Source organism: Aplidium turbinatum, chromosome 1, assembly GCF_918807975.1.
Source record: "Aplidium turbinatum chromosome 1, kaAplTurb1.1, whole genome shotgun sequence".
Taxonomy (NCBI): Eukaryota; Metazoa; Chordata; class Ascidiacea; order Aplousobranchia; family Polyclinidae; genus Aplidium; species Aplidium turbinatum.
In genome coordinates, this window is record NC_137472.1 from 15,819,879 (window position 1) to 15,844,566 (window position 24,688).

At 37.3% G+C, this 24,688-nt stretch overlaps 3 protein-coding genes across 3 annotated transcripts in view; 1 reads left to right on the top strand and 2 right to left on the bottom strand.

Moving 5' to 3' along the window:
* Positions 1 to 3,340, top strand: part of LOC145782823 (growth hormone secretagogue receptor type 1-like) — a 39,954-nt gene extending 36,614 nt beyond the window's left edge. Inside the window, exon 9 of the mRNA XM_082594616.1 lies at positions 3,034 to 3,340. Coding sequence (XP_082450742.1) covers positions 3,034 to 3,184 — 151 coding nt within the window. The 3' untranslated portion in view covers positions 3,185 to 3,340. The remainder of the gene's footprint in view (positions 1 to 3,033) is intronic.
* A 2,552-nt stretch (positions 3,341 to 5,892) lies between these two features.
* On the bottom strand, positions 5,893 to 24,151 carry LOC145768510 (long-chain specific acyl-CoA dehydrogenase, mitochondrial-like). Its single transcript, XM_082580020.1, has 4 exons — positions 23,570 to 24,151; positions 19,531 to 19,752; positions 17,535 to 17,795; positions 5,893 to 8,319 (listed from the first exon to the last, which is right to left on the bottom strand). The coding sequence occupies exons 1-4, from the start codon at positions 24,116 to 24,118 to the stop codon at positions 8,047 to 8,049; spliced, it is 1,305 nt and encodes a 434-aa protein (XP_082436146.1). The 5' UTR covers positions 24,119 to 24,151; the 3' UTR covers positions 5,893 to 8,046.
* LOC145775212 (uncharacterized) lies at positions 21,004 to 21,425 on the bottom strand. The gene is made up of 2 exons (XM_082586463.1): positions 21,277 to 21,425; positions 21,004 to 21,181 (listed from the first exon to the last, which is right to left on the bottom strand). Exons 1-2 carry the CDS (start codon positions 21,423 to 21,425, stop codon positions 21,004 to 21,006), a joined length of 327 nt encoding a protein of 108 aa, XP_082442589.1.
* Positions 24,152 to 24,688: the final 537 nt, after the last annotated feature.

The window sequence follows — 24,688 nt, forward strand, 5'->3', positions numbered from 1 at the left end:
TTACGTTTCGCTGAGGTCCAAAATTAAAACTTAAATCCAGTCTCATTGTCTCACAACAATCACTCAAGTTTCAAATCATCATCTCAACCAACGCTTCAAGACAACTTTCTACTTTCACTTTACTACGCTGAAGAGATCGGAAGATCGAAACACTGGCCTTTGTCCGTAGTTACTTTTCGTAATGTCTTTTTAGACATTCTTTTTGAGTCAATAATACTTTTAAAGAAATAAAAAAGAGTCAAAAGGCATGTAAATTTCACTCTGTGTGGAGCTACATGTACTTGAAAGGTTAACTGTTATTTTTTTATTCACTTTTTAAAGTTAGTTTTTATTTCGCAGAGTAGCAATGAGCCATGAATGTAGAAGTGTTAGCTGTAGAGTTAGGGTATTCAACAGGTTATAGGAAGTGCTAGGGCAGGGGTGGGCAACCTTTTTAACACGAGGGCTAGTTAGGAAAATGTAATGCTTACAGGAGGGCCGCACATCAAATAAACACTAATTCATATTTTCAGCAATGGAGTTTATCTTATTACAATTTTGTACAAGAATGTCATCCTCCTGCAGTGAATTCAATTCAAGCTAGATTACTACAGGCACAAAACTTATTTCACAGGTAGCCTACAGGGGAGTGAAAAGATGGTCGTATCACTTCTTAAGCTTCGAAATTGTGTAAATCGAGAAAAAAATAGTCTTAATTTAAATAGCCTATTTGAGGAAAAATAGCTGGAAGAAGATGAAGGGCTGCACAAAAAATGGAAAAGGGCGCACGTTGCCCACCCCTGTGCTAGGGCATCTCAAAATCACTTGAACCTTGTATGCAACGGCTTGGCTAGTCAAGACTAAGCTCAATACTAGTAAAGTTTGTCTCCAAAGCAATAGGCTACCGGTACTGTTAGTTTTTTAAATACAGCTTAGGAATACATCAACTATTCAACAAAGTTTGAATGCATTTTTTCAAAATTTGGGGTAAAAACATGCTCAGAACTCACCAAATTTAGTGCGATTTTTCAAATTTTTCTGGGGGAGACCCCCAGACCCCCCCGTGAATTGTTTGCAGCCCCACTTCTCACAGACACTACCAGCCGCCACTGACTGATTGATTGATTGATTGGTTTATTTTGTTGTGCAATATTATAACAGCAAAATCATTAAATGATGCAGCACGCTTAACGAACACAATTGAAACAAAGAAAAATAACAAATGTACACTGCATCTTTGAAGTAAGTAAATCACAACGGGAAGCTGCGAAGTGACCATGACGGTCTTCGAGTCAAGCAGCCACCCTCAGCCAAGTCGATGATAAACATTTAATAAACATTACACTAAAATATCTACACTTACAACAAAGAGTCAAGACAGAAACAAACTTGAAGAAGAAAGAGCAATAGGAATCAAGCCAACATCGAGTGGGAATCAAGCCAACATCAATGAAATGACTATCATCGCCCTAACCCTCTGCGCCAAGTCAGCCGATGGCAAACCGATCACTTAATTTAGCTAGGAATTGCGTTTTTCCTTTGTTCTTCCAAAGTCTACATAGGGGATTTTTTATGGTACCTTTTGGAAAGTGGCGTCCGGATACTCGGGCGTAGCCAGCATCAAAAGTAGGGGTTGAGGAAAATAAGTATTATTGCAAATGTCTGCGAGCCTGGCAACAAATCACCGAAAGCGGAGTACCCAGTCGGAGGCCTCCTCGAGAAAATTGAAAAAGCGCTATAAAAATGCGCATTCTGAGAGTAGGCCTACTTTCAACCAAAATCAATACCCTGCAGCCTCCGTGTATTTTTCCTCACTATGTTTTGTTTTTTTTCTCATGTAATTCCATATGGATGTGTTACACGTGTGCATATCTGAAGCAAAAAAACAAATAAACAGTAGAACTTTATTAAATGATGCTGTAACAGTGTATAAAATGTTTATTTAAAATACCTCGGAGGAGGGGTGATTTTTCCTCCCCCTTTGACTACGCCTCTGACTATCACTGCTTTGTCTTGCTAATTTTTGTACGCAAAGTAAGATGGAGGGCTCTATTCATTGCACTTTTGGGGCAGAGAAATATGAATTTTTGAGTCTCAATTGGAAAAAGATGAGTTGTGCGTTTGAGCAACGCACTTCAATGACAGCTTTCCATTCAGTGGTAGCATACCTAGTCCTAGTGGGTGGAATAAGTGACAAGTCACAACTAAATTACACGTTAACAACAAGGCAAAAAGTTTTATCTATCAATTCGTTAATAGGGCCTGCATCAGTGATCCAATACTTCTACCAACTTCCCAAGCTACCACGACTGAGCTCTGGAAAGGCATTTTAAGCTCAAAGATAAAGACTTTTTATAAATCTCTCTATGAATCTCTATCCTCACATTGAGAAAGCTTCTTTCGAAGTTTTATCCTGGCAGTTTCACATAGCCTATTTGGAGAAGCTTAGGCCTATCACTGACGCAAGCCGGTCACAGAGAACACTATAGTGAAGTTTTTGCTGCTTGTTGAAATGTTATCCGTAAATTATTTCATCCACTAATAGCTGCTGAATGGAGAACTGTCCTTGAACTTTGTCGCTCAAGCGCACACTACGAGAGTCGAGCCAACGCGGCTTAATTTTGAAGTTTCTTTGTTCGTTATGACAGTCGCTTAACCAACTGACATATCGCCTATCGGAGGGACAATCTTGTTAAAACAATTGCTTCTGGAAGGTAACGCCTAGAACATCACACAACTAAGGCGAAAGAGCCATGTCCATTGAGTCCTGCTGTCTTTGTCATGAGTTACCAAGGGGCTGGGGGTGGAACTTGCATACCTGGGACTGGTGTACAAGTCCTTCTCACCCCCCTTGGTAACTCATGACAAAGACAGGACTCAATTCAATTTTCTCTTTCGCCTTAGTTGTGTGATGTTCTAGGTTTTTCCCTTCTGGAAAGGTGGTTAGGCTGGTGTTGCCATAAACTTTTCTAGCAAAAGATAGCCTTTTAAATCTTTTCACAAATCTACAGAAGTCAATCTCTTGACCTATAAATGTACATTGTTTTTACGCAGCCTAATGAGAAGAGAAACAAAGAAATGTTTAAGAAAAATATTTTGTTGTGGACAAAGCCTATCATATGGATCTAGCCATTCTCCAAACTACAATAAGAACCATTCAACTCCTCTTCCACCTGGAATATCTGCTGATCAGCTTGAGCTGTGACTGTTATGTAAATTAACTTTATTGTTGTTTGGCTTTTTTGTTGAGCAGTCATGCGTGTTACAGACGAAAGTTGTTGGCTAATGACTTTATTCATGTGTTTATCCTACGTTAGCCTGTAGGCTATTTATTTTATTAATAAAACGCAAAATTCTATTTATGGCGGCTACATTGTTGTTTTCAGAAGCATCCATGAATAAATTTCGGTTTCAAATGGTGATTAGGCCTGTCATTAGGTAGCATAGTGATTTATCAAACTTTTTTGGAGCGATCTGAATTTGGTGAACATTTCGTGACCCAAGACAACGATAAATTCAGCACACTACTACGTTTTCAATATAGGCTAGGCCTATCGCTATTCATTTAGCCCAGGTCTAATTAATATCTTTGGGAAAGGAAAAAAAACTGTAGACCTACAGTTGCATCATAATAATTAATAGGCTACAGCCGGCATATTCCATTAACAAATAGAAAATAGGCTACATTTTCTTGAAAAGACAATGAAGTTGAAAAATCATAGAACGAAACAGCAAAAGAAAAAAAATCTTATTTTTTCAAGTCAGTCTGCTGTTTCCCCACTATGAAGTACAATGCTATTCACCACAGCCTATATTGTTTCATTTTATTTTAAATTTTCTGAAAACTGGAAACTTAAAAATCATTTCCAAATCCTATTACTAATTGCTAGCATTCGCGTACGTAGCCAGGAGGGGGGGCAAAAGGGGCCATGCCCTCCCAAGAAATTCAAAGTTTGGATTCCGAAGTTGAGCCCTTTGTTGAAAATAAGCTTATAATAAAATTTGTAGAAATTTATATCGTTTTCCAAGACATCTGGCTACTAACACCCCCAAGGACTTGTTTCAGACACACAGAAAGACACCAATAAATTTTCTAAATCGTAAATCGCGCCAAGTTTACGCGATTGAGCCTGCATTCCATCAACATTCTGGTTCGCCATTTTTAATAGTAACCAGTGATGTACGAGTATACAAAAATATTGGCGCCGTCAGCGTACACATTCGAAAAACCATACGCCGTAAAAGTGTCAAAGCAACTTGTAAAAAAAGTTGGCGGCGTCAGCGCATACACTAGCGTAAACTCATTTTGTTTGCTAGGTGCCAAACATTCACACGGTATAAACCACTCGAAACAAACAACTTTTATTTTAAATTTCTCGAAGAAACAAGCATCTGAAAGTGTTCATCTGACATGTTGCTGCGTTTTGGTTCCAATATGTCTTTGCTCATTGAAAACATTCTTTTAACAGCAGCGCTAGAAGGTATTGGCGTGTTGTAGCGAAAAAAGGGCATTAAAAAGTATACGTTGACGCTACTTACGCTAAAAAACCGCGAAAACTTTACGGCGTAACTTCAAGCGACAACTATCCAAAAAATGTGGCCGTAAGCGTTAGCGTAAACAAAAAGTCTACGGCGTATACGTACATCTCTGATAGTAACCAACATATTTTAAAACAAACTTCTATAACTCCAGAAATTCCATCATTAGCCTACTCCACATCCGGAGTAATTTACCCCGTGTACCGATCACTGCAATACGCTATCAGTAGCCTACATCATTGAATGGGCATGCCAGTATTCAATTTTAATTTCTTTTTTATTAAACTTCATGCATGTATGAACATTAGGCTACTTAGTGAGAGCAAAACGGTTGCTTTCAAAACTTAAGAGTAGACTACGGTAGGTTATTTCCCAGTCAACTGTAGCCTTTGAGCGTAGCTTCCGCGCTGTTAACTTAGTGCTGCCATTGTTGTACTCATTGATTTAGTAGTTTCTGAGCAGCATACGAGGATTTGCGCATTTTTACAGTTTAACAAATGAATTTACTATTAAAGCCCTAAAATACAATTTAGCCTACTTCCTCGGGTTAATCGACTTGAAATTAGGAAATGGGGGCCTAAAAAATGATATTTGCAAATCCAAAATTACTTTTTATTTGCGAACAATTTCATCCCTTAATGATACGTTTCCATGACCAGGCTTCTAGCTTTCCATGACTAGGATATCGCTTCGAAGTTGAAAATTGGATTGAAAGCTGGACCAGTGATGTCACTTGCTTTGATGCACTTCTGCGCCCTGTTATTAACTGCTGTAGAAAAACCACCAAAACGATGCAACGGTAAACCCCTGGTTCAAGGGACAGCAGGAGTAGCAACGCGTGGATTTAAAGTACTTGTATAGGCTATAAAAAAAAGAAAGCAGGACTTTAAAAGTAGGATGAAGTAAACAATCTTGCACCTGGTATCAAAATATGTAATATAAAGACAACGTTTTTTTGCAGTTTGTTTCAAGCATAACAGATGTCGTTTCATGCTTTTTGTGGAACAGTAACTTCAACGCGAGTTTGTAGCCTGTTTGAAAGTAGCAAAAAAGAGCTTTGTAAATTTCTTTTACAACAACATAGGTATCAATTTGTTGATCCTTGCATGGTTGATACAACGGCTAACTTGATGGACTACCTGATGTATAGGCTACCACTTACGCAAACGCATTCTAAGGACTGTTCTCCGTTCAGCGGCACCGAATGGATGGAATAATTCTCCGGCAACAAGACTTCAACAATCAGAAAACTTCACTCTGTCAATCTCGGTAACCGGCCCTGCGTCAAGAGCCTCTACAAGTATGCGAAACTACCAGGAATAACCTATCAAGGCTTTCAGTCCGAGGATAAAGATTCAAAACCAAATCAACTTATTTCAGTTACCAAAACCGCAATTAATATATTTTTGACTCGCCACTAAAAATAATCAATAGAAAAAGACAAACAAGAATTAGGATTAGTAACACTTTTTATACGAGCTTTGTATGTTGTACATTTGTACTAAGGGGCCGAAGCTTGTCTCCAGACAGCCACTTAATCTGATGCACAGCACAAGGCAAAGATCTGGCTTGATCTGCAGCAGAAGGAATGGCTAACTGGCTCGATTCTTTTCATCAACTAAGAGCAAATGTGTTAACCAATAGGTGACGCTGAGAGACAATCACAGAATAGAATGTCGTTCGTCTGCTTATTGAAGGCATTGAAACTTTGTTGATTTTTACAAGTAGCAAAAATCGTCCTTTTATGCAGTAATTCAACATATATGTAGATTCTAAATCAATGTAAAACGGGCCGATTTTGCTAGATGAGAATGTGCTACATTCAGTAAGCATTCTTGCTGATAGTAAACAAAAGAAAATCCAAATATGAAAATTAAGCTATTACTTTGAGGGACATGGAATTAATTTGAAGACAATAATCGGTAGAAATTAATAATAGCGAGATATTTTAGCACAGCACAAGACAAAAAAACGTTAATCACCAAGTTTACAGTCCCTTCAACGTAAAGATATGAAATATTTATAAAAGGTTGACAAAATATAGTTGCAAAGGACAATGAGTAAAAATTTAGTTTATCTAAGTAGTTGAAAAAGTTTTGCAATTAAATGACGTCATATCGAAGATACCCACTCATTTTGCATTGGTAAACTATAAATGCATGTTGAATCAATAACAACGTATATTTATTACGAAATTTCCATTGACAAACACAAACAACGATTAAAAGATTTAGAAATTCAAAGCGTGTGGTACGTTAATAGGCTCTATGTCTGCTAGTAGACAAAATTAAACCAAAGGCTGGTGCTAGCTGAAGAAACGAAAATGGGTAAACTCTCAGCTAGCAAAATCCGTCTTTTTGACATTGATTCATCGTCTGCACACATTTAAAGCAAAAAAGACAGATTTTGCTAGCCAACATGGCTACATTTTCAATTCAAATGCAGTAACCCTGACGCCAAATACAAGCATAAGAAGTTCAATTTTCGCTGGGACTGTTTCAGAAAGGCGATAGAGGTTCTTGTTTCTCAGTGTAGAAAAACGTCTAAAATTTGCCTCGTCTAAAATAGTGTCACTTGAAAGCATTAAAACTACAGCAAAGGATTAGGTTAAACGCAGCTTCGCCGTCACTGCAAATCACCATGCGTCATGGAAACCTATTCGAATAGCGGTGCCCAAAGTGCGGCCGACGGAAGCAATATTTGCAGTCCCCGTCTGTGGTCTACAACCTTAAAGCTTATGCCGAATTTCAGGGAAAAAGTGAGTGAAAATTTTAATGTGGCCGACCAAGATTCGCAAAAACCAAAATGCGACATGTGGCTACAAAATATTGGGCAACCCTGCATTAGAATATGGTCCGATATGTTATATTCGATTCTGGATCTATGACAGGACAATGCATTGTGACTAAATATGTTCGTCACGGTGATAAGTAACTTTTATGTCATTGTGAGCATTGTCTAGTTCACATCCAAAGTTCCAGAGATAGGACCAGAATCACCAGTCAATGTGACATATCAGGTCATAGCCCAATAGTCGGTCACGCATAAGTACAGTAACGGTTGTCGCGCATACCATTAAGCAAACATTTTCATTGTAACTTAAACAAAGTATTTCAAGAAATGTTCGTATCCGATGGCAAACATACTTTCGGTAATGATTTATTATTCTGACACTTGCCCTACACGCACACAGCATTGTTAAATTACGAAAGTAAAGTAGTCCCCGCTTATTAAGCCGGACGATTTTGGGTTTATTAACCGGAGGACGATTCTCTGACACTCTTATAGATTCAGTAATTCCAGACCGGACCAAATTGGGCTTAATCAGCGAGGACTACTATACTAAACTTCAAAATGCTTTACCAGACAATTAGCACACAAATCTGTGTTGTTTTTTTGTTAAACAAAAATAATCACACATTTATAAACACGCTAAGCGATGATGCATTTTGTGATTGATTTAACGCACTTCAACTGTTAAACAAACGCAAAATGACTGATTGCGAGAAAATAATTTTCTTTGGAGTTTCAAGGATCCTTTTGGATGTCTCTGGAAATAAGCTCCTTCATGATTTCATTACTGCCTCCATATATGGTTTGGACACGGGCGTCAACGTAGGCCCTGGCAATGGGGTACTCCCACATGTACCCCCAGCCCCCGTGAAGTTGGACACAGCGGTAGGCAACAGTGTTATTAAGGTCGGTAACAAAGTACTTGGCCATCGACGCAGTTGACGTGTCCAGCTTGCCAACGTTGTGGAGTTGGTTACAGGAATCGACAAATGATCTCGCCACTGCAGTCTGAAAAAGAAACATAAGATTTCAAAGATAACAGAAAAAGTGTTCAGGAATATACCGTAACCTAATGTGGTAGCATGAGTAATTGAGTATGGGACATTTATGCGCATGCGAATCGCTGTTAGCTTGGAGTACCTAGCCTTATTGATGCAGTTAAGTATTAAGATTAATACATGGTTCTTTTTATTCGGTTCTGTTGGTGAAAAAACGGTACAGCCATCACAAATAAAAATGTAGTTCGCATAGCAAGGATGGCAGCGAATGACTAAAAGTTCACCAAAGAGGTCGTGCATTTGACTAAGAAGTAGTCATAAAATATAGTCTGAGAAGCAGAAGGTTAAATGTGATAGAAATAAAGTGATCTCAGGTGGAAGCTTGTTAGCTTTCAGACTACACAATACAAGATTGCGTTCGCCATTTTTAACGACTTGATCTCACAAAGTAATAATAATCGAAAAACCTGTTACATTGAAATTTCGAAAACTTTAATATAACAAAATTCATTTTTTATTGTACAGGAATTAAAAAAAAAAAAATTAATGTAAAATGTGATAATTACAGGTTGCAGCTTGCTTGCATTTTAGGCCACTTAAAAATACCAAAATACCGGAGAATTACTTCTATAAAAAAAGCAAACAAAAAACTAAGTGATACCACGTAGGTTATGCTTTCGAATTTTATAGCCAATCAGATAAATTGAATGACTTACAATGATAAATTTCCCACCATTATCTTAGGCACTTGTTGTGCATACCATTCTATCGATGAACAAGTGTAAAGACACGATTTACTCCCATTAGGTGAAAGATTACCACCACTCCCAATTTCAAACTAGATTGCATACAACTACAAAAAAGAACGGAATGGCCCGTTTCGGCTAGTCCGATTCGGCTGATCCGATTCGGCTGATCCGATTCGGCTAGTCCGATTCGGCTATTACCCTTTTCGGCTACAGCCCGATTCGGCTAGTCCGATTTGGCTGATCCGATTCGGCTAGTTCCCTATTGGGCTACAGTCTTTAGCGGTTAGTTCCCTATTCGGCAATTTTTTGAAAATCCAACGATAATCCTTCTGTAATCCAACAAAATCCAACATCGTTTCTTTTGCATTCCGACAAATTTAGCGAAAAATGTTTGAATAATTAAATTTCTTTTACAGTTGAAATTATCGAAGCTTTAGATGAGTGGGGTTTTGACCTAACCATTGAGATCTTAAAACTAAAAAGCGAATTAAATTTATTTTTGAACTATTACTGTTTGCTCAGATGAAATTGACATGTATCATGCGTCGCCGTCTGCATGCAAACTTAGAATATATTAGAATCCTCAACTATTACAAAATTCTAAATCCAACGACGCTTTCTGTTTATTTACTGTAGAGAATTTTGTATTTTGATCTCGAAGCTTTAGATGAGTGGAGTTTAGACCTAACCACTGAGATCATAAATCATATTTATGACACCGGTTACATCCCTAGTGATATGGTACGTTCCATATTCATAACTTTACCAAAGAAAACCGGAGCAACAGAAACCAAAACTACAATCGGAAATTTCAACAGCACAATTTTTATTTGTTCCAGACAAAGGGACCACAAAAGGAATTTTTACATTAAAAATGATAACAGAGAGATGTGTCCGATCTCCAGATCTTATCAACGCTTACAGTGAGATGATTTTGAGAGACATCGAACATATGAATGGAGTAAAGGTTGGGGTACAAAATGTAACAAGCTTGAGATACGCTGATGAATGATGATACAGTCCTGATAGCAGAATCTGCAAACGATCTACAGGACTTATTAAATTGTGCTGTCAATAACAGTACACGAATGGGTAAGAGTTAAATTCAAACACAGAATGTATGACCGTATCAAAAATGAAAACTTATCCAAATTGCAACCATACATTCAATGGTGTGTTGCACTCAATGGTGTGAAACAAGTTGATAAATTGAAATATCTTGGGTACACTATAACTTGCAATGGCAAAGTGACACTGAAATTAAAAAGAGAATCGCTATAGCAAAGGATACTTTCAGTAAAATGAGCGTAGTCTTCAGGAATCGCAACATGACAACAAAGACCAAAATTAAACTTTTGAAAGCATATGTAATATCAATTCTAACCTACGGATGTGAATGCTAGACAATAAGTAACGATATGATAATAAGAACAGTTAGAAGGCGCCAGATGCAATTTGTAGGTTATATTTACCGACAGGGAGATTTGGGATGGGAAAAAGAAGCAGTGGCCGTCAAAGATTAACTTATTTAAACAGATTGAATCAATGGGCCACAAACACAACAGTTAAAACGAACGATTTTATACGAATGGCAAATGACAGAAAAGATTGGAAGACCATGATCGCCAACGTCTGTATCAGATGAGACACATAATCATCATCAATCGTTTCTTTTGCATTCCGACAAAGAAAAATAAATTGAATTGAAATTTAGCGAAACATAAAAAGGGAATTGAATTTATTTTTGGACTATTAAATTAAAATGTTGCTCACATAAACTTGACATGTATCCTGCGTCACCGTCTGTATGCAAACTTAGAATATATTCGAATCCTCAACTATTACAAAATTCCAATCCCTAGTTTAACAAGTCAATACAATCAATACGGTACATAACAAGTAGGGTGGGTCGAAACGGACTTTTTCTCCGATTTCATTGCTACAAACTTTCTTTCTTGCGAATAATCATAAAACGACATTCCTGAAAGTTTGAGCTTGATCGAACATCGTCTTCATTTCTAAAAATGCTGATTCTTGCCAGTGTTCACTACCTGTGAAATAAGTAGGGCCAGTAAAAGTCATTAAAGTCATATTTTTTTGGTAATGCAGAAAGTTGTCAAACCGATAACAGTGAAACAACGACGTTTCTACAGTGTCTATTTAAGAAGTTATAAAGTCATAAAAAGTTATATTTTCTGTTTTAGATCATAAAATATGACTTCATTTTTACTTCAAAATACAAAGATTGAGCCGGAGTAACTTTGTAAATGCAGTTCAAACAGCTCCTGTAGACATTGAACTTTGATAATAATTTGTGGAAGGGAGGCAATGAGAGTTCTCACGCTGAGTCTCACTTAGCATTGGAAGCAACATTTTTATTACTTTCTGTAGCCTAGTAATAGCGCTTGCTGTTTGATGTTAATTTGCATTGTGACATCATCTTGACACATTATTTTGCAACACACAATCCAGTCTCTGAACATTATATAAACACTTGCAGTAGGCCACTACGTCGCTAATAAGCTGAACCGTCGTAACTCCAAAAATGCAGTTTTGAGAAAATTGAATTTTAAAGTTCACGCTGTGTTTGCTGTACATTGTTTGATCTTTCTAAAAGTTCTCTAACGGAAAAACATGAAAACTATATATACATTGTCTTTCATGGAGCTTTGTTGTTGAAAAAAAGATAATTCTTTTTTGCAAAAATTGAACGTTAGAAAAATGAGTATGGACATACGATAGTTTAACAATAAAAAATTGTCGAAATGTAGTTACAATAAAACAGCAAAATTGTTATGCGAAATAGAAAGAAATATAAGTAAGCCTTGAATATCAACATGCAAAAAACGATTGAAAGAAAAATTACCTAAAAGAAAAGGGAGTGTTAACGTGAAACGTGTAAAATTACTTTCAGAGCAGAGTATCGTAAGTCCCATTTTATTATTTTGCAAAACTATCGTAACTCCAATTTGCGATAGTTCATCATTCTGTATCATCAAAACTAAAGCAGATGGACTTACGATGCTTTAACAAAATAAACTGTAGTTTATAAAGATATCAAATCAACCAAAAACGCAATTTTGAAAAATTTGGACTTACGATAGTTCAGCTTAACGGCGACTAAGTCAACCAGTGCTGAGACCTCAAGAGTCAAGGGTACTTTTCGAGTACAGAGCTTTGACTCGTACTACTAAGTAGCTGGTTTGGTAGGTAGGCCTACACATAGGCGCCGACTTTTATTTTTGCACGGGGTGGCAGATAGCACAATATGGCAACCTATAAACTTTCAAACTGCATGTTTTTGTTTGATTTTTACTAAGCATTCGAAAATTGCATTTTTTTAATTTGAAAATAGATATTCATTTAGGGGGTGGAGCTAATTTTATTTCCGAGTATTTTATAGCTGTCATAATTTATAGCGATATTAAGCAGTTTAAAATTTTTCAAAAAAGATTTTTGGGAGAGGCAATGGAAAGATCGTATTTTATTGATTAATAAATCCCATTGTAAACCTAACAAATGTAACAATGACTTATGAAAAGTAACAAATAAAACGATCCCAACAACAAGGAAACAAATCGTAGCCACGTGTTGCGTAATCTTCACGTAGCTTGCTTGATGTTACGCAAGTATCATGCTTGTGACAAAAACAATCATTTTCTTCGCAATACTGTATTGGTTCACCTCTTGCTTTACGTTGACTTGAAGCGAAAACCAATAATCAAAAAAAGATTTAAACGTCCGTTCAAATTACATTTATTTGCAGTAAGTAATGTAACCTAAACGGGGTGGCTGCCATCATGCCATAGAGGTTATGGGGTGGCGTGGCTGGCCACCCCGCAAGTCGGCGCCAGTGGATGCATTAGACATTTGAATTTTTGTAGTGATTTTCAAGTGAAATAGAAGTGTTTTGTTAGTTGTTCGAGTGTGTTATTGTTCAAAATACATGTAAAAACTTACATACGAGTTATTAATTAGAGATTAGCATAAATTTGATGCTTAAAACAAAGTCATATACAGGGTGGTCACTAGAAAAGCAGAAAATTTGAAGATCAAATTAAATGATGAATAAAATGTGTGCTCACTCATTTCTATTTTAACATGTTTTTATTTCTTTTAGGTTCTAGGTTCTTTTACGTTGTTTTAAATTGATACTTTCTAGGTTCTATTTGATTTTAATTTTGACACCCACATACGTTGTTTTAAATTGATACTTTCTAGGTTCTATTTGATTTTAATTTTGACACCCACATAATGAAAGAAGGCAAGAAACAGCTTTCAGATTTTGGAAGGCAAGTGATAATTCTTTTCAAAAGTGAAAATCCGACTTGGGGACTGACAAAATGTCAAGCTGTGTTACCAAATTTTTTTTCAACGATTACAAGGAATCAGTTTAATAACGTTGTTGGTACTTTGAAACGAGAAGGACCTGAAACGGCTAGTATACGCAAAAAAGGAACGGGTCCACAGAAACGAATTTCAGATGAGGCACGTGCCACAGTAAAAGATTTAGCTGTTTCACCTGTGCTACATGGTGCAATGAACAGACGTCATTTCAGTCAAAGAGAAATCGCTCGACATCTCAACATATCAAAAACATCAGTGTTTGAAATTCTGAAAGAAAGTGAACTGAAATGCTATCGTCGAATAAAATGTAACTTCCTCAGTGAGCGACATCAGGAAATGCGCAAAAGCAAGTCGCTTGCACTGATCAATCGCTTTGAACCAGAGTGTGCTTGGAAAAGAATATGGTTTTCGGACGAAGCAAAGTTTTCATTGCGACCGCCTTTGAATACACAAAATGATCGCATTTACCGAGAAGTGCGTGTAAAAACTGACATACCTGAGGAAGATCTGCTTGTTGAACATGACAAATTGCAGCCATCTGTTCTTTGTTATGCTGCAGTTTCATGGTATGGTAAAACGGAGCTTCGATTTCTTGAAGGGTATAATCAGAGTTCGGCAGGCAGGAAGAAAAAAACAGTAAACCAACAAGTTTATTGTGAGGAGATGTGTCCACAGATGTTCAGCGATATACGAAATGTAATGGTCGACCAAATATGGACATGGCAGCAGGATGGTGCCAGGGCTCACACAGCAAGGGCTTCGGTTCAGTTTCTTCAGCAATCTACTCCTGATTTCATTGAACCGGAAGATTGGCCTTCCAAAAGTCCAGACTTAAATGTCATGGATTATTGCATTTGGAGCTTGTTATTAACAGAGCTTCAGAACTGTCGATGTGACATAAAATCTATTGATGATTTGAAAACGAGCTTGGGAAGAGCCTGGAACGATATCCCACTAGTTACCCTTAAAAACGCTACACAAGCTTGGATTTCTAGGTTAAGACAATGCTCTGAAGTACAAGGACGACATTTTGAACATCTATAAGTGTAATATACCGTATGCCTTCAAAAAACTTTGTAAAAGTTATTCTTTGTAAAAATAAATAACAGTTTGACAAATTTTCTGCTTTTCTAGCGACCACCCTGTATTATCATATATTTCAAAAAATAAAGTCATATTTTTCAATTTTTTAGGTAAAAAAATGGCCCTAGTAATAAGTAATAGCACAACGTCACTATCAAAGCAGTTGTTATTATTAGGGTAGGGCAGTCCGTGGTGCATTCCCAGGTCCAACGTCAATGCAGGTGAACAACGGTTGCAATTATTACAATTCAAGTACTTGACATTTCTTGGCACATTTTCTCAAATGATCAAAATATAGTCATCATAACACACATTATTACCTGATTTGTTGCCACACAAGTGTTGATGCGAGCCTTGCATTTCTCATCACGTCGGGAACAACGCCAGTATTTCTTAAGCCCGTCTGGACTATATTGAGCTAGTTGAAACATGTAGCCATCATGTAGAAAAACCTCACCTTTGCGCTGCGTACTAATCGATTCCTCTGCCATGATCAAGTAACATCAACTGAGAGTCTAACGAAGGAACTAACCAAAGGAATTTCAGGTCATGTAACGCCGAAACCCAGGTTTACTCTAAACTGCCACTTAGGTTTTAACTTCATCTTTTATTGCAAACGCTATTTGGCAACTGTCTTTTTTTCGTTGACACGTTTTCGCTGAGACTTTATCTCATTAACCCCTATTGGTAATCATGAAAACTGTTGTTCTCATGTAAAACACATATTTTGAACGAACCCAGACATCAAAACTCGTCATTTTTACATTGATTCAACGTCTGCAGACGTTGAATGAATGTAAAAATGACAGATTTTGCCGTCTGGGAAGGCACTCAAAGGTAAACACTGGATAAAATGCAAGAATGCAAAAGATACCATATTGTCGAATTAAAATACAAAATTCTCTAAATAAACAGAAGAACCGGACATACATTTCTCTGTTATCATTTTTAATGTAAAAAATTCCTTTTGTGGTCCCTTTGTCTGGAACAAACAAAAACTGTGCTGTTGAAATTTCCGATTGTAGTTTTGGTCTCAATCTCATCAACATGATTCGGAGTAAGCTGTTTGTTACGTAATTCACAAGGCTAATTGTTCTGTGGAGTGACCATTCTGTTGCTCCGGTTTTCTTTGGTAAAGTTATGAATATGGAACGTACCATATCACTAGGGATGTAACCGGTGTCATAAATATGATTTATGATCTCAGTGGTTAGGTCTAAACTCCACTCATCTAAAGCTTCGAGATCAAAATACAAAATTCTCTACAGTAAATAAACAGAAAGTGTCGTTGGATTTAGAATTTTGTAATAGTTGAGGATTCTAATATATTCTAAGTTTGCATGCAGACGGCGACGCATGATACATGTCAATTTTATCTGAGCAAACATTGATAGTTCAAAAATAAATTTAATTCGCTTTTTAGTTTTAAGATCTCAATGGTTAGGTCTAAACCCCACTCATCTAAAGCTTCGATGATTTCAACTATAAAAGAAGCGATATTACAACATTCTCTAAATAAACAGAAGACGTTGTCTATTTTATGTGAGCAAACAGTTCAATTTAATAGTTCAAACATTTTTCGCTAAATTTCATTTCAATTTGTTTTTCTTTGTCGGAATGCAAAAGAAACGATGTTGGATTACAGAAGGATTATCGTTGGATTTTCAAAAAATTGCCGAATAGGGAACTAACAGATAAAGACTGTAGCCCAATAGGGAACTAGCCGAATCGGATCAGCCAAATCGGACTAGCCGAATCGGGCTGTAGCCGAAAAGGGTAATAGCCGAATCGGACTAGCCGAATCGGATCAGCCGAATCGGACTAGCCGAATAGTAGCAGACCCAAAAAAGAATACGGTAACGAAAAAGGCTAATTTCATTTTTATGAGAGGCGTGCCTGTTGGGACGGTGTCAGTGGGGGCATCATTCGAAAGGCGTCAAAAGGTCTTGTTTCGACCTTAAAGCGCCATGAACTTCCAGTTCCAGACCGTAGGTACGAACATGATTTGAATCAAAAGCCTTCTCAAAACCGCAAAAAAGCCAATAACCGCACATGCTCCATTCATTACAGATGTCTCAGCAGCAGACAAAGTAAATTAACCTACTAGATTTGACAATATCTACTAAGCGCTGCACGTAAGTTGATACAGCACAGTATAAAAACATATGTTATCATGTAAAACTACATCGATAAGAATCTTTAGGCTAATCGGAACTTCCTGCTTGAAGCTAATAAAAGCCCAAGTGTCGCTGATCAGTTCTCTGGTTAATTAATACTCTAGAAAAACATCACAATGTATTTCGTCGATCAACTGATCATTGATCTTAAATTTAAACCGAGATAACAATAACATCACATATTAACTGTTGTAGTCTATACACCGTTTTAGAAAACAACAATCAATATCACTCAGTTTGAATGCACGGTAGTTAGTATGGTACCAAGCAAAGCAAATGGGCTATCATGAGTGAACACACTGAACAGAAATGAATTCATCGTCTGGACTCTGGAGCAGTATGTGTAAGTGTGAAACAATTTTAACATGCATCAAATTAGTCGCAGTCTGGTAACAAACGTAACGCTTGTAGAATGTTCTTGAGTGTGAGATGGAGGCGAGAAAAGTTGAACCCACTTCATCAGTATTGTTACACTAAGTGGTATAATCTTCAGCTGCTCACGTCATTGCTCACAAATATTTAAAAAATATTTAATATTTTAACTTTGTAACAAGCATCAGTCATTAACACAGAGGTGGTGTGCATTTAAATAACGGAATTTACTTCATAGATGTAGCTCTGGGGCACTGACATATTTCAAAAATAACCGCTTAGAAATACTGTGTCATTAAGCCACACTATTGAGAGCCTGAAACAGAGATTATAATCCGACGTCTAAATTGCATACGGTCGCAATGCCAATGGACATGCCTCAAGTCACCGGGTTAATGGTTTACTTATAAACAAACCTTGTACATCAGTGTGTGTTTGAGAGGAACGTAGTTGTGAAACAAAAGGTAAATTTTATACACACAGTCTTTTTCACTTACTTCTGTTTTTATTTCGGCCAATTTGTGTTGAATGGTTTGAAGTTTAGACAAAGTTTTTCCGAAGGCTTTTCTTTGTTTCACGTAATCTCTGGTTTCTTCGAACATAAATTCACAAGCAGACATACAAAGATTTGCAATGAGAAGCCTCTCTTGTGGCAATTCTTGCATAAGTTGGTAAAAGCCACGGTTTAAACCAGCTTCACCGCCAAGCAAGGCACTAGCTGGAAGCCTGCAATCCTCAAAGAACAATTCAGCTGTGTCCTAGAAAAACAGGTAAATATTTTGCAATTAACAAAAAAAAAGATTTGACAGCTTTGGGTGTAGAGTAGAGCAGTTGTGTACAAGGAGAAAACTGTTGAACTAAGAATCTAGCAGGGGTGATTACATGTTCTTTTATTTCAAGGGAAGCAGTAAATAGATCAAATTCTAATATGGAAATCTGACATAACAAAAACCTGAAAACGAAAAGCTTAAAAATACAATTCTTTTGAGCAACAGTTGAATACAGCTTAAGATCTAATGATCTATGGAGCTGACAGTTGGATTCTAACAAAAAGAATGAAGGGCCATCTCAACGGCTCGCGAGCCAAGGCTCTCTTGATGATGGCATCTAGTTCATAGAAAGTTTCTATTCAACTTTTATTACAATTTAAAGCTGAAAATACGCTCAAAATGCACCAAATTAAATGTAATTTTTCAATTATTTCTGGGGGAGGCTTTCCAGACCCCTCCCACGCTGTTTTTTTCGTCTTCAGCAAACACGTGGCCTCACTTTTACTACTCACCAGCTGCCAGCCACTATGTTTGGTGCATTAAGTGTTAACCCTATTTTAAAACGAGCTGTTTTCGTACGCGGAAAGCACATCACTATCTTAGCCCGGTGCTAATTAATCGCTAATAACGGAGCTATGAAAATCACAGAGCCAAAATATTTTACAACATAATAGCCATGTGTATTAAGTGCGTATAGAAATTAAATTTTTACCCAACAAATTTATTCAAATAAAATGTTTGAGATGAAAAAACGTCAGAAAGTCGGTTTTTATTCTACTTTCCAAAAAATAGCTTCAAAATTGAAATTTTTGAATTATATATCTATAACATAAAGTAATGCTAAACTAAACAAAAAAATTACTTTGGCTCATAAATAAAAGGCATTTTTGAACGTTTTTACATTTCAAAGTACTTGCACTAACATTAAATTATATCTAGCAATGCACGAAAATGTCTAGCCACCTAAGACGAAATGCTTATTGTGAAGGGCAGGAAGGTAGAAAAATGACCAGTGTAGGTTTAGAAAATTCGCAAAGAAAAAAAACTAAAAGTCAAGAAATTTTACATTTCTAGCATATTTCCTTCTGAGAAATATTTCACTACTAGAGTGGGGTGTCCTCATAAAACCCCGTGTCGCTACAGATAGGGTTAAAGCATTATATTGCATGCTCTCAAGGAAATACACTTATGTATTGTATAAAATGTAGCTTTCATGGCTCTCTTACCTAAAAAGGTTCCGAACACCTGAGACGGCAGATCATTGCTTTAAAAGTCAACAAAAATTTTAAATATGCGTATTTGGGAACCAAACTACAGCATTAAAAACAGGACAAGCAAAACCCTTTATCAACTAGAAAAAACACTAAATTGCAGATGCATGAACTGCCAAACTTGATGAGGGACAGGGATGGAAAGACAGTGTTAATGGTGTCCAGGTACACCTGGGCATTATATATAGCTTAATTATACTTCAACTAAAAAGTAACTTTATTATTTTTTATAGCTTCATACCAAATGAGAAAGTTCAGCGTCACATAGGTAGAAAAAGTTTTCTATAGCCAAGATCTTACTTTATTTTCTCAGCTTCAGTGGTATAACCATATAATCACTTTTTGTATGAGAGGCCGTGATATTGAACAATACCGTATTTTATCATTTTCACTTCCCTTGAATAACTTTCACTGAAAAAACAATGAAAGAAAAAATAAGATTTTGTGTATACCTGGGCTTTCAGTCCCATTTTCTTCAGTTTCTTTCCTTTGATAAAGCCTGGGTTGTCACCATCAACAAGGAATAAGCTGATGCCGTGGGCAGTAGACTTTGCTGTCTTGTCAGTAATGGCCACAACCACCACTACATCAGCCATCCAACCATTTGTTATGAACACCTTGCTTCCATTCAGAATCCAATCATCTCCATCTTTTTTTGCAAAAGTACGGACCCCCTAACAAAAGATTTAATAAAATATGAACAAGTTTCAACTCTTGTTTCAGTCTAAATTTTTCTGTAGTAAAAAATCTCTTAGAACAAGTACCACCAACGTTGAACAGAATTATCAAATTCAGCTTTAACAAAGCAATGCCAAACACATGTCATGGTTCACTTTAATTTCAAAATAAAAAGTTTGGAAATTGACAATTAGCCTACCATTCTCAGTACAACTGTGATGTGACTGTGAACTTGAGCAGTTGTGAACCCAGCACATTACAGTTGAGCAAGTGACAACTGAGGTAGCAACATTTCAGCAAGTGGCTCAAATTGGCAGTTGAACTTAAGCAAGTAAAAACTGACCAAGCCGATACTTGGCATGTAACAAGTCAGCAAATTCACTTTAGCAAGCAATGATGAAGCAAGTCCGATGCTAGATAAAAATTTCATTTGCTGACTTGGGTAATAGGTAGCAGCTTAAATGTACTTGCTGAGTTGTCGCATGCCGAGTGGTTCAAGTACCGGTGCACACAGACTTTGCTAAATCTCCTTAAAGTGCAACTGCACGATCGAATTAACATTGGCTAGAATCCATTGCCAAGACATCCGGTACCTGCTGAAAAACTCACTTCCTTACAATTGAGACCCACAGCCGAGAAACCGACCCTTTTCCCACGCTCTCTAGCGCTTCTCTCTCACGCTACCTGGAAGTGGCAAACTCATCAATGCCACCTAGTGATATGACGTCAGTAGGAGTCGAGCTTAGTGGAGACCAAACTAGCCGAGATAGACTTGGTTACTAGTGAATGAGCAAATTTATAAGGCATCCATAATGAAAACGCATCTTTCAGCCAGCATTATACAAATTTAGTTGTTCATGCCTGTGTGCCAGGAGTGGTTTGCGAAGCTCATCGCCGAAGGCTAGTTTCGTAGATTACAACAGCCAAACTTGGTTATATCGAAAACATTTTGTATTGTATGACATAGTACAGTCGACTAATATCATGCGATGACGCTTTAGCATTCATTGGGACTGTCTTCGGCAGTGTTGACATCTAGGTTTTTTAAAAATAATCTAGATGAAGCTAAAAAAATACCAGAATAAACCAAATTGAAGCAGAAATAAACTAAAAAATAAACCAACATACAATACTGATGACAAATCGCATTACGACACACAAATCGAAAACAAACCAAAAAAACACATCAAATCGAAAAAAAAATAAACCAAACGGTTGCAAATAAACCAGATTTGGTTTTTAAAAGACTAAAATGGTAACACTGGTCTTCGGAACCCAGCATAATCTCCATCGTCGCTGGGGTACTTTCTGCGGATGAAAGAGACAATGCAGGATGGCAGCACGACTCTGTTCAACTTGCCCAGAATTTCTCCATGATCCAACAGCCACTCCAGCACGTGCCTATAAGCGACCAGCCTGAATTGCCTGAGAGATATAACAGCTTCGTTTAAATATGAATGGAACAATTACGCAACCAGTTGAAAGGCTGCTGAACAGTAAACAAGCTCAAGTAAACTCACTCATTTGACAACTTTCCATCACGTCCTCTGGGCTTGCCATCTTTTTCCCAATTCTTCCTATCAACCCTGAAGAAGGTTTGTAGGACTGCTGGATTGACCATTGCATGGAAGTCGTCCAACACAGTGATGCAAGAGGTGCTCTCCGCCATGCCGTTAAGCACCCTTACACACTGCTCGATTTTGTGGTTCGAATGTCACATAACATTGGTTGAGACATACCGTACCTTACCTCGCATTGGCCTATGACGGCTTTGGTCTGTCCCTTAACCAATAATTTTAATGGATAAATCAACAGACCTGGCTTATTTTTTTTCAAACTCGAGATTGCAAAGAGCCTATACTGCCTGCCTTCACATAAAAAGCACGTGCAACAAGATCGAAGCAGCGGAAAAAAACCTCCTTCCTCTAGGACAGTGGTCGGCAACCTGAAGCTCCGGCGCCGCATGCGGCTCTTTAGCTCCTCTGAAGCGGTTATGACGTCAGTTGGAGTCAGACAGGTTCCCTCCAGATTTGACATGATTTGGTAAGGCCTATGCGTTTGACTATGATAATGAAAAAAAAAACGGCATCAAACCGTTGTTTACTAGTTGTTGACCCAACTCTGATCGAGTGATACTCTGTCAGAAAATAATACACTTTTTTTACAATTTTTGTTACTCAAGTTTTGACTTTATCAGGTCAGTTTACAGCTTTTGGCGTGAACACTGAACAGCATACACTTTTTTATCAGTAGCCATGCACAAATAAAAAATAGAAAAGTTTTAGGCAAAAACAGAGATGTTACTCAGCATGAGCATTGGAACTTATGCAAAGATCGGAGCAGAGTAAGGAAGCTTTCAATAAATGGAAAACAGCCCCATGCCACACCAATGCTGCTAGTTTTGTGGCAGCTCAATAGATTGTAAGCGAGGAAAGCCGTACACAGATAGAGATGACGGCATAAAAAATAATTGTTTGGTAGCAAAGAAACTGTGGTCTGATCTACTTGAAACACATATATTATGTTTTGTGGCTCTAAGCTGGTCATTTCTGCCAAGATATGTAACAGAATCGCTCTTTTGTTAAAAAAGTTTGCCGACCACTGCTCTAGAACAAACACAACTAAATGACTTGCAAAAGCGAGTGTCGCTTCTGTCTGACTCCAACTGACGTCATAATCCGCGTGTTGCGCAATGCAAGCCGCCATTACAGAAACGTGGCCAAAAATATAAGCGCGTGAAAAACCATACTTTTGATACATTTTATTGAGATAAATATAGAGTTAAAAAGATAAGGGCGAGGTTGGTATTTATAGATTGAAACACGCTCTTTCAGATAAAGTGTGGTCAAAGCCATCGTGCAGTTACACTTTAAGTTAGAAATAACCAATTGTCCGGTTTGGAAGGCAATTGCTTCATGCATACATTGTATTATATATACATACAAAGCTCTTAGTCTTACAGGTCCAGGCAAAAAACACAACATATGTACTTCACCGGAATGGCCCGTTTCGGTGAGTCCGATTCGGTGAGTCCGATTCGGTTAGTCCGATTCGGTGAGTCCGATCCCTTAACGGGGGATTTTTTCAATTTTTTTTTTTAAATTATCGGGTACCGTAGCCTAATTATCATTGCCGTTTTAGGGTTAGGGATTAGGAGTTAAGGTTAGGGGTTAGAAGTTAGGAACTCACCGAATCAGACTCACCGAATCAGACTCACCGAATCGGACTCACCGAATAGTAGCAGACCCGTACTTCACATGCTAACCAAAACATATCAAAAGTTTTTAATTGCATTTGTTCAACTGGTATAAACACTGAACACTTTTAACAAATATATATTGCTAATATAGGAACACTCAGTGTGTTGCTAAAAAACAATATGGCATTTAAATACAGTAGTAATAGTAATAGTATTTAGAAGCAGGGCTGTGGACTCAAAGGGATTTTGGTACGTCCGAAGTCGGAGTTATTGAACAAAAGGATAAAGAATATAATTTTTGTTCATTATGTTTTTGAAATTATTGTTTCCTGTTCTCCGTATTGCGCTCAAAATTTTTTCTAAAAAATAGAAGTGTTTGTTTTTGTCTTAAGTTCCTGCTTTAATTTTGATCACAACTTAAGCAAAAATAAATTGCAAAAAAAGTAAAAAGAGCAAAATTTTAAAATTTTGCCAACCTTAAAAATTTGGCAACAATGAAGCCAGAGTCGGCCAGTAGTAAACCGAGAAGTTGGAGTGTACATTTTTTCCCTATTCCACAGCCCTGTTGACATATTAATCATATACAATGCTATCACAATATTCATCGTTCTTACTTGCAAATCACTTCCTGCTCCTGGTTCTGTCATTGCAATTGCACCGATTCTTTTCCCAGCTGTCATGTCAGGTATATACTTTGCAATTTGTTCAGGTGTGCCATACTTGGTAATGTAAGGCATCACTATATCAGAATGCAGAGCAAACCCTGGTCCAGAACAGTTGACATACCCCTGCTCTTCATGAACTATCGCAGAAGATAACCAGTCTCCTCCTATACCTCCATGTTCTTCTGGAGTGTTGACTCCAAGAAATCCTAACTTTCCAGCTTTTTCCCAAACCTCTCGGCTCACTTGTCCTTCTTCTTCCCATTGTGTGTGGAAAGGCAACACTTCTTCTTGGAAGAACTTACGAGCAGATTCTCTAAACAGATCATGCTCTGAAGAGAAGATTCGACGAGTACCAATGTCTGTCAAACGACCAGTTTGAAATCCCTCTGCACGAAAGTCATCTGAATGATGAATGGAGGAAACACTAAAAAACTTCTTTAAGTGTTGCCCGCTGTTAGATCGACTGACTGACCTCAAAAGAAATGGAACAATAGACATTTTTAACTTGGTTTATTCCACAATAAATATATAACTCTCTGTGTAAAAACAAACAAAATTGTCCTGCAATAAATACAATCCAACTATTTTGTTGACTAAATTAGAGTTCATTTTTGCAAAGGATTTTAAAATGAAACCAAATCTAAAGGGCTTTGAAATGAATTTGTTGTATCTAGGCTTACACCTGGTAAGTGAAGACTTAGATTAACAGCAAAGGCTATAATTACAATATGTTCACTCAAACATGACATGTGTGTGAAACCTAACACATGCATAAAAAAAAAATTTTTGAAACAAGTACCGGTAGCCTATTGTTAATTTTTACAGTCACAAAACTTACTTGTTATTTACAAAAATGTAGTGTGTTGAAACAGTCATTTCCCTAAACTACGGTAGGTTAGCAAGTTTGAAAGAAAATTCGACTCAGTGATACGAAACAAACAGTATATACAATTTAATTTTACTCTTGCTGTAAAGATTCTGTGCAAGTTTGTTTGGCAAACATGGTCATTGGTCACATTCCCTTTTGACAAACAAAAACTCACCCCGGAGAGAAATTTTCAAATTTCA

Bases quoted from the DNA above. Each gene is read 5' to 3' on its own strand.
- LOC145775212 (XM_082586463.1), bottom strand. From the start codon at position 21,425: ATGGCGGAGAGCACCTCTTGCATCACTGTGTTGGACGACTTCCATGCA. The intron at 21,182-21,276 runs GTGAGTTTACTT...TATATCTCTCAG, and splicing joins GATGGAAAGTTGTCAAATGA to GCAATTCAGGCTGGTCGCTT.
- LOC145768510 (XM_082580020.1), bottom strand. From the start codon at position 24,118: ATGTCTATTGTTCCATTTCTTTTGAGGTCAGTCAGTCGATCTAACAGC. The intron at 17,796-19,530 runs GTATACACAAAA...CTGTTTTTCTAG, and splicing joins AAATGGGACTGAAAGCCCAG to GACACAGCTGAATTGTTCTT. The intron at 8,320-17,534 runs GTAAGTGAAAAA...TTTCTTTTTCAG, and splicing joins TGGCCGAAATAAAAACAGAA to ACTGCAGTGGCGAGATCATT.